This window comes from Azolla caroliniana, unplaced genomic scaffold (genome assembly GCF_043228905.1).
Source record: "Azolla caroliniana isolate FFs.n. ecotype wild unplaced genomic scaffold, voAzoCaro1.0.p SCAF_22, whole genome shotgun sequence".
In the NCBI taxonomy this organism is placed as follows: Eukaryota; Viridiplantae; Streptophyta; class Polypodiopsida; order Salviniales; family Salviniaceae; genus Azolla; species Azolla caroliniana.
In genome coordinates this window covers 1,010,227-1,024,534 of record NW_028230457.1, presented here as the reverse complement: position 1 = coordinate 1,024,534, position 14,308 = coordinate 1,010,227, and the positions used below count along the sequence as shown (strand labels likewise).

At 39.7% G+C, this 14,308-nt stretch overlaps 1 protein-coding gene across 1 annotated transcript; it reads right to left on the bottom strand.

The window, feature by feature from the left end:
* Positions 1-621: 621 nt before the first annotated feature.
* FHL (far-red-elongated hypocotyl1-like protein) lies at positions 622-4,196 on the bottom strand. Its single transcript, XM_087337223.1, has 3 exons — positions 3,059-4,196; positions 2,170-2,395; positions 622-1,102 (listed from the first exon to the last, which is right to left on the bottom strand). The coding sequence occupies exons 1-2, from the start codon at positions 4,173-4,175 to the stop codon at positions 2,322-2,324; spliced, it is 1,191 nt and encodes a 396-aa protein (XP_087193349.1). The 5' UTR covers positions 4,176-4,196; the 3' UTR covers positions 622-1,102; positions 2,170-2,321.
* Positions 4,197-14,308: the final 10,112 nt, after the last annotated feature.

Sequence of the window (14,308 nt, the reverse complement as noted above, 5' to 3'; positions counted from 1 at the left end):
TTCCCCTCTTTGAAAGGACACTTTCAAACTGACTACCCAATATCTGCCCCGATCGGATTACTTACCTAGGAAGCCAGGCAGTAATCAATCAGCATAAATTGGCATTTCACACTCAGCATTAAGCATGGGCTTTTGGAAAGTACAATCGATATCAAAAGAGATTTTTTTGAAAGAAGAGATTTTTAGACATCCCCCAAAAATCCAAGGCATGAACAAGAGCTCAAGATCAAAAACATAACAAAAGCAAAGACAAACCAAAAAGCAAATTTTGGAATGACACTAGAATGTGAAAAAAGCCTATGTGATTTTTTGGGGGGCCAAAGTTGTGGGCATATAAGCCACATGTATGCAAACACCACAAATGAATCATAATTTTATTGGGTTTTGGGGGTGGGCTAAAAATGTAGGAACACTTCTATTTGAAGTAAGAGTATTATCATAAACCCCAATTGTCCTAACCCAACAAAGATAGGTGTTATGAGCAAGGGACAAGAGTTTCTCAAATGAGGTAGAGAGCAATGCAAGATCTTAAAAAGTATTCACATATTGCTTAGCCAAATTCAATTTCTAGTTGAACAATATGACTTCTTGCTTAGAAATATTAAAAGGAGAGTTTCATGATGAGGTGCAGAGCAAAATGAGATCTTATTAAGAGTATACACCAATAAGTCATTTTGCTTACCCAAATTTGTATTTCATGATCTCCAAGAGAAGGTGCCATACCTGGAGATGCAGATACCTTTTAAGATATAGCATTGAGAAACAAATATTTGGATACATAAGTTTTAACATATAAAACATATTCAAATGTACAAAACTCCACTCTACAACGATTTTGCTAATACCAATCACTTCCATCAGTTGTTTTGTTTTTCCTTTTGTGCCATCAAATGGTTCACACCTCACACAAAACTGAAGAATACAAGGAATACGATATTCAACAAGACCAACAACAGAATGGTAAGTGAAGCATGAAGCCTAACATCGTCTCTTTGCAAGCCGATATCAAAAAAGTTAAATCACAGCGATTTAACATCGTCTTTTTTTATGCCATTTTGAGGCACTTCATACTTTCTATACAAAATCTACAAATTTGAGAAGCCTGCAACAAAATCCAAACAAATCTAAAAGTTAACAATAGATCAAACTAAGACCCAAACAACAACAAAAGTAAGCATGATTTTTTACAATAGATGCTACAACCCAAAACAAAAAGAAGGAAGCAGAAAACTGAACTATGTAGGAGAGACTATATATCTACTGGTATTTAAAGATGTGGCATTATGATTTCCATGTCTCTAGATTAGATAATGACATGACAAAGCTATATATACATTTGACATAATGCCACATTCCATCAAGTGGTATATATTGATATCGAGTGGTATCTCGAAAGAGATGACCATTCATCCCATAGCCGAATGGATATGATGACAATCGATATGAAAATGACCATTACGATGAGTCATGACAAATATGATGATGAATAAGAAGAATAGAATGCTTTTGATGTCTCTTGTCACAAAATCATGATGATCTTTCTCTATTCTTTCTTCTTTTGTCTCTGCGCCTCATTTTTTTCCAATCTTTTGACAACACCTTAAATCTAGACTTTTATTCTGAATATTATATCATATACTAAGCATCGCAATTTAGGATTTCCAATTTATATATCTCATTAATTCCCAAGTGTCCCAACATCACCATGCCATCAAGCACGACATTGGTGTTTAATAAAAAAAAACATGCAACGGTATGATATCTCTTGAGTAGATGCAATCCATGGAACTATATGTTATGTGCAACATGCAACGGTCTAATATCTCTGAGTAGGTTCAATCCTTAGGACTAATAAGATTAAAATTGAGTTTATACTAAGAAGTCATAGTGAAAAAAGCAGTGACGAGTAAGCAGAGAAGAGTAATTCTCGCTCAGATTCTATGATATCATGATTCATATCGTATGGGTCTATAAATAGAATATATAGTTGGAAATTGTCATTGAACTGATAAAACTGACATAAAAAACATGTACAAATGGACCTTTTGAATAAATGCAGAAAGGCCAAATTTTGCCATCATTGAGCTGAAAAAAATGCATTGAGAGTAGATGCAATACAAACCACGTGCATATTTTTGAGCATTAAGATATATAGAATGTAGGACTGACCTGTGGCAAAGTTGCTCTCGAATGCTAGAAGTAGTTTCTTTTCTCGCAAATGTTAGATGCACACATGCATGCATGCATGTATGATGTACCGACTCTGTATTTTTCTGAAATGTACATGAGAAAAGAGGTGGTAACCATCTCACTTGTTTTCTTTACAGCATGAGTGACGAGAAGTATTCTTCGAAATCTTGATCAATGGTAGGGGCTCTTCGACCCGATCTAGCCTCTGCACCAGAAACATTACAGATGGAATTCAATTAGTATGGAGAGAAAATGCATTTTGCTTCATGGACCAAGACACATTTTGCTTCATGAAACAAGCAAGATGCATTTCACGATCAAAAAACATGTTTCAATGTCTACTTGCTGATTAAAAATACGTAATTTTTTAATCAGGAAGCGACATTAAAGATGGAATTCAATTAGTATGAAGAGAAACACATCCAGTTTAATGAAGAGAAAATGCATTTTGCTTCATGGACCAAGACACATTTTGCTTCATGAAACAAGCAAGATGCATTTCAAGATCAAAAAACATGTTTCAATGTCTACTTCCTGATTAAAAATATGTAATTTTTTAATCAGAAAGCGACATTAAAGATGGAATTCAATTAGTATGAAGAGAAACACATCCGGTTTAATGAAGAGAAAATGCATTTTGCTTCATGGAGCAAGGCACATTTTGCTTCATGAAACAAGCAAGATGCATTTCAAGATCAAAAAACATGTTTCAATGTCTACTTCCTGATTAAAAATATGTACTCTTTTTTTCTGGCGAAACGAGGCATAGATTCTGTGAAGGAGAAGAACCGCATGGTTTTTATAAAGAAGAACAAAAAACAAAACAAGTTTGCAATCCTGGAAGAGGAAATGAGGAATATAAACTAACCTTCTTCAAGGCTCTTCCGACCCGATGATAATACATATGATGGTGGTCGGGGCCGAGGCGGTGAAGAACCTTGAGAACTACAAGGGCTTTCTTGATGTGAAGAAGAAGAAGCTCCTCCTCCATCGCTCTGACCTAAATTTGCTTTCATGAGAGATTTCGCTTTTGTATACGTATTTTGCGTGCTTGTCGAAAAAGCTCTGCCAACCGAAGGGAATATACTGGAGAATCCGCGCCTCGAGCTTGTGTCTTCGGCAAAGGAGTTATTCGCGGGGAGTTCCCTCTCTCCACGAGCCGATGCGGATTCCATCTTATCGATCACATAAGACCATTTTGTATCTCTTTCCAGATGTCTTCCGCTGTCTACAACCATCTTAGGCAAGGCATAGGCTCCACTCGAACCGCAAGGCGAATCCTCTGCTTTAGGCTTCAATGGCGAAGACCGAGAGTTCAGAAACCCTAAATCTTTCGTGCACCCATGAATCCTTGTGTTCACTACGTATGGCTCGCCGACTACCTCATGTAGCATTGAAGAGTTCAAGTCATAACCACATGACTTGTGATTCATTTCACATGTCAAATCACTAACCTCGGCTTCGGAATCCATCCAGCTCTGTTTCCTCGATGCATCATGATCCGAGAACCAATTGTCGTTTCCTTTGAACTTCTTGTGCCCAGATGGGTCTCGGCAGCTGTAGTTTTCTTTGCTGATTCCATGGTAAGGTGGTCTCAGATGAGCCATCCCAAAAGTGGAATGCTCGGCTTCTCTCATGTTCATGCTCGAAGAATCCTCTGTTTCTCTCATGTCCAGGCTAGATCTCTCTGCTTCTCTTACAGTCAGGGTTGAATCAGTGCTTAGGCTATGGTTTCTTTTGAGGCCATATCCATGGTCATGCATAGTATCTTGCACTGTGGAAGAAGTGGTGGTCATGTGATCATCATCAGACGAAGATGAAGAAGAAGAAGATGGAGAGGAGGAGGAGGATGAAGATGGAGAAGGGCGGAAAATTGAACCTGGATCAGAGAGTATATATACCCTCTTGGGTAGAGCAGTATTTAGAAGCCTTCCATCAGGACGAAGCCTCTTCTTGGATGATGCAATCTCCATCTCCATCTCCATCTGCCTCAGGCTCGGGCCCTAAGCCCTGCTCTCTGACAGAGATCAAAACAAAAAAAAATCAGAGAAAAAGAATGTACAAAATTTTCTCACCAAAGGAAAACCCTAACCCCTTCCTGTATTGAGCGAGAGAGAGAGAGAGAGAGAGAGAGAGAGAGATCAGACTCAAATAGTAGGAAAAAGAAGGGAAAATTTCCCACAAAAGAAGAAAAACCAGAAATCCTTGCCCTAAATCCTGAAGGTCTGTGAAATCAAATAAAACCACCAAAAAAAAATAGGACAGGTTTCCTAGAAATTCATAAAAGAATAGACGAGGACAGAATAAGACAGTCAGATCGTCACGACGACAAGAATAAGCAAGTAATCTAAACAGAAACCCTAACCCTAACCCTAACAACTAAACAACATAAAGAAAAGGAGCAGAGATTTTCCAGAAAGGCAGAAACAGAAGCAAATCTTAATAGCAGAGATCCTAACCCTAACAAAAATAGGACAGACACAGACAGAGCAGAGAGGAAGAAAGAGAGGATTTTTTCAGAGCAGCAGAAGAAGAAAGAGGAAGAAAAAAACAGAAAACAAAAAAAAGAGGAGACATGGAGCAGGGGAACCCTAAAACGAATGGATGAGGAGACATGGAACCCTAAAACGAATGGATGAGGGGACATGGAACAGAACAGAAACAGAAACAGAACAGAACAGAGATGAGCAGAAACTTGAGAGATAGCAGGGTAAATCAGGCCGAGAATTACATGAATTGAGAAATTGAAAGAAAAAGGGGGAGACAGAGACAGAGACAGTGAAGACATACCTCTGTTTTCAGGATCAGAATCAGAACCAGGATCAGAAGAAGAAGAAGAAGACAGCAGAAGAAGATGGAGAAGAAGAAGAAGAAGAAGCCATGGATTGATGGATGGATGGATGGATAGAAGCTCTGCTAAATTTAGCAGCAGCTGCAGAACAGAGACAAAGCTAAAAAAGAAGCTTAATTTCTTTTCTTTTTTATTTCATTTTTTAATTTTTAATGAAATATATACATACATAAATCGATTCAATCAGAAATACATATATATCTGTATTTTTTTGCTTATTTATTTTGCTCCTAATTCAATTTTTTGTTTTGCGAAAATTTAATTAAATAGGAAATCAAATTGATTTGTTGTGATAAAAAAATATCAGACCCGACAAAAAATCGATGGAATTAAATGCAAAAAAATAAAACATAAAAATTGTTAGATTATTCCAATTAAAAAAGTAGACATTAACAATTAAACAGTTAATTTAATTAGAATTAACCATTACAAATTAGAGGTTAACAAGTAATCATTAGGAATTAATCATCGACAATTAAAGATGAAAATCCAAAACTTTAGCAATTATTAGGAATTAAATTTCAAAACTTATCAACTATTAGGAATTATGAGTAGAAGTCAAACATCAAATTTCAGAGAACTAACAATTAGACATTAGTAATAAATTATCAGAAATTGAAGATTAAAATCCGGAATTTAGAAATTAGAAATAAGGAATTAAAATTAAAATTAAATACAATGAAGAACAGAAATACATATATATTTTTTGTATATCCATATTAAAAAGAGTTTTTATGGAAAAACTAAATTGATTAGAATACATACTTTTTGCTAAATAATGCGAAGTAGTGTTTTTGTTTTTCGAAATCAATTTTGCTTGTAAGTTTTTTTTTTCTTACCAAATCAATTTAAAAATAAAAAAGCAAAACAAATTTATTTATTTATGCAAGCAATTAAAACGGATAACTAATCATATTGAACCATAATAAAATGTGTTTTTACAAAAAAAATTAAAACACAAAAACATTATCACCCCTAGTTGTTTTTTTTTTCACGTGGGCTTGAATTTATTTCTATTTTTAATATCTATTTTTTGCAAAAATATTAGCACTTTTTTGGGAGTCCCAAAAAAAATCAGTCACGTGACATACTCCCACCAACCTCCTTCTCCTGGGGCGTGGGGCCTGTTGCCACGTGGACAAGGTCACGTGACCCCACCACCACCCTAAAACCCTTCCTAGAAACATTACCCCCATACCAACCAACTGGACCTCCAGAGGAGTGGTCCAGACTCCAGAACTTGTCTGATCCATACAGTTCGCGCCTTGCAGGGCTCTTGTCCGATCCACAGTTCGCTTAGTACATCGCATCTTTGTCTCAACTTCGTCAACCCAGACCAAACACCCCATGGATTGATTACACGCACCGTGCTCGCCCTGCCCTGCCTTGCCCTGCCTTTGTTGTTGCTTCGCTTAAGAGCCTCTTTCTCGTAAGAAGGCCCAAGAATCGATGTCTCGTTTGTTCCCCCCTCGTGTAGCAATGGGCCCGGTTTGGGCTCGAACCGAACCAAACCATTAAGTCATGGTTTAAAGGTTTATAAGTTCCAGAATAATTAAATGGTTTGGTTTTAAATATTAATAAACGGTTCGGTTTTAGTTTGGTTTGGTTCTGAAACTGGGGTTTATTGGTTTATAGGTTTAAGTGGTTTGGTTTGGTTTTAAATATTAATAAACGGTTCAGTTTTAGTTTGGTTTGGTTCTGAAACTGGGGTTTATTGGTTTATAGGTTTAAGTGGTTCGTTTTGGTTTGGTTTGGTTTTAAATATTAATAAACGGTTCGGTTTTAGTTTGGTTTGGTTCTGAAACTAGGGTTTATTGGTTTATAGGTTTAAGTGGTTCGGTTTATAGGTTTATAGGTTCGAGCTAACTTTTTTTATCCTTAAATGCTAATGTAATTTAATGGTTAAATTAATAGTTTTTATTGATTTAATTAACTTAACTTAAATGTTTATTTAATCAAATGGTTTAATTCGTGCTTATTTATTTAATTAATAAATTTAACATAAATGCTTATTTAATTTAGTGTATTTCTATTTATTTAGTTTTTTAATTAGTTTGGCTTAAATGTGGTTAGGTTTAAACTTTGTACTAAATGGCTCGGTTTGGTTTCCACTTTTCCCTAAACGGTTTTGGTTACAATAGTTTGGTTTACTTTTTCTTAAATGGTTTGGTTTAATGTCTTGAAAGTTCATAAACGGTTTGGTTTGGTTTTTGTTTTATATAAATGGTTTGGTTTCAAGGCAAAAAAACCGAACCGGGCCCATTGCTACCCTCGTGGTCCCTGTTGCCCCCCCCCCCCCCCCCACCCCATAGGCACACCACCTTGTTTCTCTGGGCCGACTTGAAGTATTATCCCTATCCATAACACACTCGGCTTGTCCATCAAATTGGCCACTTGATCAAAAGATCTGGAGAGAAAATGACGCAACTAAAAGCAGGGCCGGTGAAAAAGTAGAAAAAAGGTGAAGTTGTTATCCAAAAAGCACCCCCCCCCCTTCCCTCTCTCTTTCTCTCCCCCAACCCTTCTCATTCATCTCTCTATAACTACGACTCGGGCTTGAGATTTTGGATACCACCCCTCACATGGTCAAAGATATAGAGGCACATCGCAAAGGTGCAATTCAAGAGAGGAGATTCTAATTGCCAAGTGCATTGAGCATATCCTATATATTCCTTTGCCAAATTGCCCACTTGTCTGAAAAGGATAAGAAAGAGTGGGAGCAATAAAGGTGAGAGAGTGAGAGGTGAAAACATGGAGTGGAAGTAAGATGAGAGACTAGAGTAAAGAAACGACCTCATTTTTCCTTTTTCTCTCTTGACACGTGGTTATTGTCACCTTGATACATAGATGCAAATGTTAATTGCTTGATCTTTATTCTCATTAATGAATTGTTAACTAATCTACGCATGATGTAAAGTGAATAAAATCCAAGTTTTCAAACTTCATAATAAATTTTTCAAGATTTACTTTGTCAATGCTGTAAGGTTTAAGTGAGGATACCATGTGGGACATAGGCACGTGTTCCCAATTCCTATGAAGAAGACACTTGTAAAGATGACATTCAAATTTGTCCCTAACATGTACACTTCACCTAATTCCTTAAGATATGTATTGTTCAAGCTTAATTTTGGTGGGTTGATCCTCTCGAAATTTAATCATTCTTTATATGGGAAGAACAAGACGGTGGTAAAAAATGTCAAGGCATCACCATCTTCTTTTCTTCATCTTCTCGAGTCATCTTATCTTATGATTGTTATGTTTGGTATTGTCTCCTATACTGACATTCTATGAATACTTATTTGATAGATGCCTTCTTTGAATTTATTTCATTTTCCAATTTCACGTCATCAACAAGCATTTAATTATCCTTATGTTTACAATCCACTATTCACTTCACCCACATTGTAGCCAAACCCAAATCATTTTTGCTCGTGATGTGTACATCTTTGTTCATTCACTACGTAACGTGAAACCCACATATACACAAGCATACATAACACACACATATATACACATGCATACATATAGGATTATTTATTTTAGTAAAAATGATGCCATTTGATGATTCTCTAACAACAATTCTGACACTTCTCTCTCTTGCAACAAAACTTATGAGGGTGTTCAGGTCAATAAACAATGAGTGTAGAAAGGAGATGAAATTTTTATGAACTTTACCAATCGATGAGCTTTGTAGTGCATTAATAAATCACAAATTAATATACTTTGATTTTTAGTGTGAATATTAACACCAACTCCAACATCACTATCACCAACAATATTGGTTCCAATGGTATGTACCTCAAAAGATCCTACAACTTCTACCCATTGTGGATTGGTTCGAGCAATTAGTGTTGCCTACTCAAGGGTTCTTCCCACTATAGATAATATTACCTACAATGATCACATGAATCTCACACATTTCCAAAATCCTCGAGTCTTGATCTGTAGATAACGGCATTAGGCAAACAATACATATAGGGCTAATATATTATAGATGTTTTGGCCCAAAATGCCCTTAAATCATTGCTAATATATTATAGATGTTTTTGTCATGAGTTCAAATATCATAAGTTCATAGATATTATAAATCATAAATTCATATATACATAGTAGAGTTCAACCTTAAGAATTGGCAACGATTTGGTTCGGTTTATGTGTGCCAACCGAAGCTTAACCACAAAACCACAAATTTCGAATTTCGAAACTTAAACTTAACCGAAGCAAACCACAAAACCATTTAAACCAAAATTGTTACAAAAAATTCAAGCTTAAACCAAACTTTAGAGACTTTCAAACCTTTAAACCTTTAAACCATTCAACTGTTAAAACCACAGTTTCGTTGTTTGGTTTTGGTTTTTGTTGAGAATCAAACTCAACTTCCCGTGTGTACACACTCTAGGATACTCAAGTGTGTGAATGCCCCCCACCTCCTTGTATAGTAACTAGTGTGTCATAGAAGTTAATGTTCTATGACACATATTCTTTAAATAGTTAAGACATGACCTCTTTCCCAAGAGGTGATTCTAGTGAGAGAACTTAGAGAGAAGGTGACTACATAAGCTCCTTCTCCTTCTCCTTGTAACTGTTGGTTACTTCTTTCGCATTTTACAAACATCCGAAGCTCATAATACAATTTTTTGTTTTTCTGTAACTCTCGAGTTCTCTCTCTCTCCACACATACACACACAATTCTTCCGCTGCACAGAATCATCACTGATTCTTTACATGGTATCAGAGCTCTTCGTAGCTTGATCCAAGCTCATCGCCTTTACGTGTGTTGTGCCCAAGTCCGCGTTTGGAAAGAACCGACCGATCGCAATAACAACAATTTGTGCAGTTCCCATCAAAGAGAAGAAGAAGAAGCTCGACATGAACACTTAGATGGGAAGCGCTCTTCCTACTGAGAAGCTCAACAGAAACAACTTTGCATCTTGGGAGTACAAGATGCCCCAATACCTTGTCGGCCAAGGCTATTGGAGTTATGTCGAAGGACCAAACAAGAATAAACCCAACCTAACACATGCCGACTACCCAGCTTGGGAGCAAGCGGTGAGTCGTGTGTTGTACTGCCTTGTATCATGCATCCATGATCACATGCTCGACTACATCCAAGAGACTAAAACGCCGAAGGAAGCATGGGGGAATCTCAAGAAGATTTTCGCGGCCAACACGACCGCAAGAAAGCTTGAACTGGACATGTCAATCAACAGCTACACTCAAGAAGATTTTCGCGGCCAACACGACCGCAAGAAAGCTTGAACTGGACATGTCAATCAACAGCTACACCCTAAAAATCATGGAGTTGTGCGATGCCCTCGGGTTGAACAATGTTAGCATTGATGACGATGAAATGGTGCAGATTTGCCTCGGAGGCTTAGCACCTCGGCTCAGAGCCATTCGATCGATAGTCCTCGTGAGGGAGAATCCTCCCTCCTTCGATCTCCAGTTGATGTTGTTGGTTGAGGAGAATCATGTTCGAACAAGAAGCAATGCGCAAGAAGGACACATTCTCTATTCGAACTTTGATGGAGGAAGAGGACAAGATCTTGGTGGAAGAGGTTGATTCGGCCAAGAATGACACAACCAAGAACCACCAGAGAACATAACTTCTACTACCGACGAGACGTTTCAAATGCGCGAGGCGGAGCGTCCAGAAGAAGGGGGAGCAATCATGCCGGACCCAACCGACAAAACAATTCCGCCCAATGCGGATATTGTGGTAAATTCGGCCACGCTAACGCAGAGTGTCAAAAGAAGAAGAGTGAGTCAACCTCCACAACCTGAAAATTCATAAAATATGCCTCCAATGCCGACTACGACAATTGTGGCGAGATGTTTGTGATGAGGCACAGAGTGAACTCGATGACAGCTTCCAACCCGATCAACACCTCAAAACCAAAAGATGTATGGTTTGTCGACTCGGGTGCATCCAACCACATGACATCCCATGGGGATTGGTTCAAAGAGCTACGAAGGCCCGAATTTCCCGGCTATGTGGAAACTGGGGATAACACAATTCACCCCATTCAGCATGTTAGCAATGTCCCATTTGGAGCAGAAGGCACCCAAACCTACATCAAGAACGTTCTACGTGGTCCTACAATAACAAAGAACCCGGTCTCAGTTGGCCAAATAGTCGAACAAGGCATGCAATTCCGCTTCAATGATGGAGGATGCTCCATCAAAAAAGAAGGATGACTCATCATTCGCGGTCGGAGAGAAAGCCGAATGTTCATCCTCGATTCTCACGAGATGAAATCGGCAATGTATGCCAAGGGCCAAAAACCCGACACTGACTTAGAGTTGTGGCACAAACGAATTGGCCACATTAACCTCTAAAAGCTCAAAGGAATGCAATCGAAAGGAGTCATCATTGGACTTCCTACTTTTACTGAAAAGGAGAGTACCGGTGTATGTAAAGCCTACCAGTTCAGCAAACAACATTGACAACTATTACCGAAAGAGAGGAATGTGAGCAAAGGAATCGTGGATGTAGTACATTCAGATGTATGGGGACCACCCAAACGGAAACATTTGGTGGGTGCCCACTACCGATACTACATGACCTTCATCGACGACTTCTCCAGGAACACATGGATCTACCCCATGCGGTAGAAGAGCGAAGTATTTAGACACTTCCAAAAGTTCAAAAACGAAGTCGAAAAGGCAACCGGCTGGCATGTTTGATGCCTTCGATCGGACGATGGCAAAGAGTACTTCATTGACGCCTTCACAACATACCTTCGACAAGAAGGAATTCGGTGGGAGTTCACCTGCCAACACACATCTCAGCAAAACGGAGTAGCCGCACGCAAGAACCGGCACATACTCGAGGTGGCAAGGGCAATGATGAACGAGAAACATATGTCAAAATCATATTGGGCTAAAGCAGTGAATATGGTCGCCTATCTAATGAATCATTGCTCAACATTTGGAGTGCACTATCTCACCCCACACGAGAAATTCTACGGTAAGAAGCCGAACCTATCCCACGTCAGGATATTCAGCTCGATTGCATGTGTAAATATTCCCGACGAGAAACGACAAAAGATAGATCCCAAGTCAGAGAAATGCATCCTCGTGGGGTACGTGCTCGAACAAAAAGGGTATAAGTGCTTCGACCCCTCTACCAAAAAGGCAGGAGTAACTAGGGATGTCGTATTCGACGAATCGACATCCCGGTACACGGTCGACTCAACTCCATTCCACACAGTCGAAACCGAGTTCGACATAGATACAGAGGAGGAGGATCGACCAAGGCTCACGTCAGAGGAAAGTCCAATCTCAACCGGATTGAGTGGACCACAAGAGCCTCCAAGTGACCAAAGCACGTGGCGGCCAAGTCCGAAGACGGATATAAAATGAAAGCCCAAAATGCCTGAGTACGAAGACTCAAATAGAAACGAATCGGACCACTCACCCGATAGTGAGCATGATGGACTAGATGTGCCCATCATGAGGACACTAGGAGAACCTCGTCGCTCCACCTGAGAGAAGAACGTCATCAGTCAATTTGGCTACAACGACTACATGGCATATCATTATGCATTCATGATGAAGGTGGCAACAGTCCGAGAACCGGAAACCTTTTCCGAAGCCGCGAAGGACCCTAGATGGGTCGAAGCGTTGAATGAGGAGATGCAAGCACTCTCCAAGAACGAGACATGGGATCTCATCCCTTCTTCACACCACCAAAAGGCAATCGGATGCCGATGGATCTTCAAAGTGAAACACAACACCGATGGCACTGTCAATCGATACAAGGCCTGGCTTGTGGCGAAGGGCTACGGACATACGCACGGTATCGATTATGAAGAGACCTTTGCCCTAGTGGCAAAGATGACTATAATTTGAACCGTGATCATGCTTGCAGTAGCAAAAGGGTGGCACCTCACCAAATGGACGTGAAGAACTCCTTCCTTTAAGGGGAGCTAGAAGAAGAGGTGTACATGATACAACCGCCCGGATTCGGGTCAACTATGCATCCGACTGTTGTATGTCGACTCAAAAAACCTCTCTACGGCCTCAAGCAGGCACCTAGAGCCTAGCACTCGAAGATAACCCAGTGTCTAAGTTCGACAACTCTCTGTTCATCCAGAGCAACTCCATAAGACAGGTATTTATCATCATTTATGTGGATGACTTGGTCATTGGAGGAGAGCATCCAACAGATATTGAGCACATCAAGAGGCTGCTCTCCAGCCGATTCGAAATAAAAGACATGAAGAAGCTTCATTACTTTCTAGGAATAAAAGTAATTCGGACTCCTAACGGCATCATGCTTTCTCAAAGGCACTATATCCTCAATCTTCTTTACAAGTTTGGGATGACACGTCGTAAGCCTATCACCACCCCTCTCGATCGAAATCTAAAGCTAGATGTTGACTCAGGGACAAGAGAGTGTGAGCCGATGCTCTATCCTTAGCTAGTCGAAAGCCTCATCTACCTCACAATTACCCGACCCGACTTGAGTTACCTAGTCGGCCTCCTTAGCCAATTTATGCAAACTCCGCAAGACATCCATCTCGACTGTGCTAAGCGAGTGCTAAGGTATGTGAGTGGAACCATGGAGTTTGACATCTTTTACAAATCGGCCACATCGATACGACTCGAAGGGTACACAGATTCCGATTGGGACGGCGATAAAGCCGACAAACGATCAACCTCAGGGTTCGTGTTCTCCCTCGACAGCGGAGCCGTCTCCTGGAGCAGTAAAAAGTAGCCGACAGTCGCACTATTGAGCACCGAAGCCGAATACAAGGGCGCGGTCGTCGCCGCATGTGAAGGTGTTTGGCTCAAGCGACAATTGAAGGATCTGATTCTCCTGTATTGCGACAACGTGAGCATCATCCACTTGGCCCCTAACCCAGTCTTCCATGCTCAGACTAAGCACATTGAGGTGCACTACCATTTCACCTGAGAACTTGTCATGGTCGGAGATGTTGACCTGCAACACATCAAAGTGAATCAGTCATTCGATGCCAAAGCCGGGGTCGACTCAAAGCCAATCCGAAGATCAATCCGAACCAACCATTTGATGACCGGAAGTTGTGTTTGAAAGGGTGTGTTGAGAATCAAACTCAACTTCCCGTGTGTGGGAACACACTCTAGGATACTATGTGAACACCCCACCTCCTTGTATAGTGACTAGTGTGTCATAGAAGTTAATGTTCTATGACACATATTCTTTAATTAGTTAAGACACGACCTCGGTTGTTAAGAAACAAGCTCAACAAAAGCTTGTGATGCTTATTGGTAACTCAAATA

Excerpts from the sequence above, each read along its gene's own strand:
- FHL (XM_087337223.1), bottom strand. The coding sequence starts at position 4,175 with ATGGAGATGGAGATGGAGATTGCATCATCCAAGAAGAGGCTTCGTCCT. Across the intron at positions 2,396-3,058 it reads TCGGAAGAGCCTTGAAGAAG|AGGCTAGATCGGGTCGAAGA; the intron begins GTTAGTTTATAT and ends TTTCTGGTGCAG.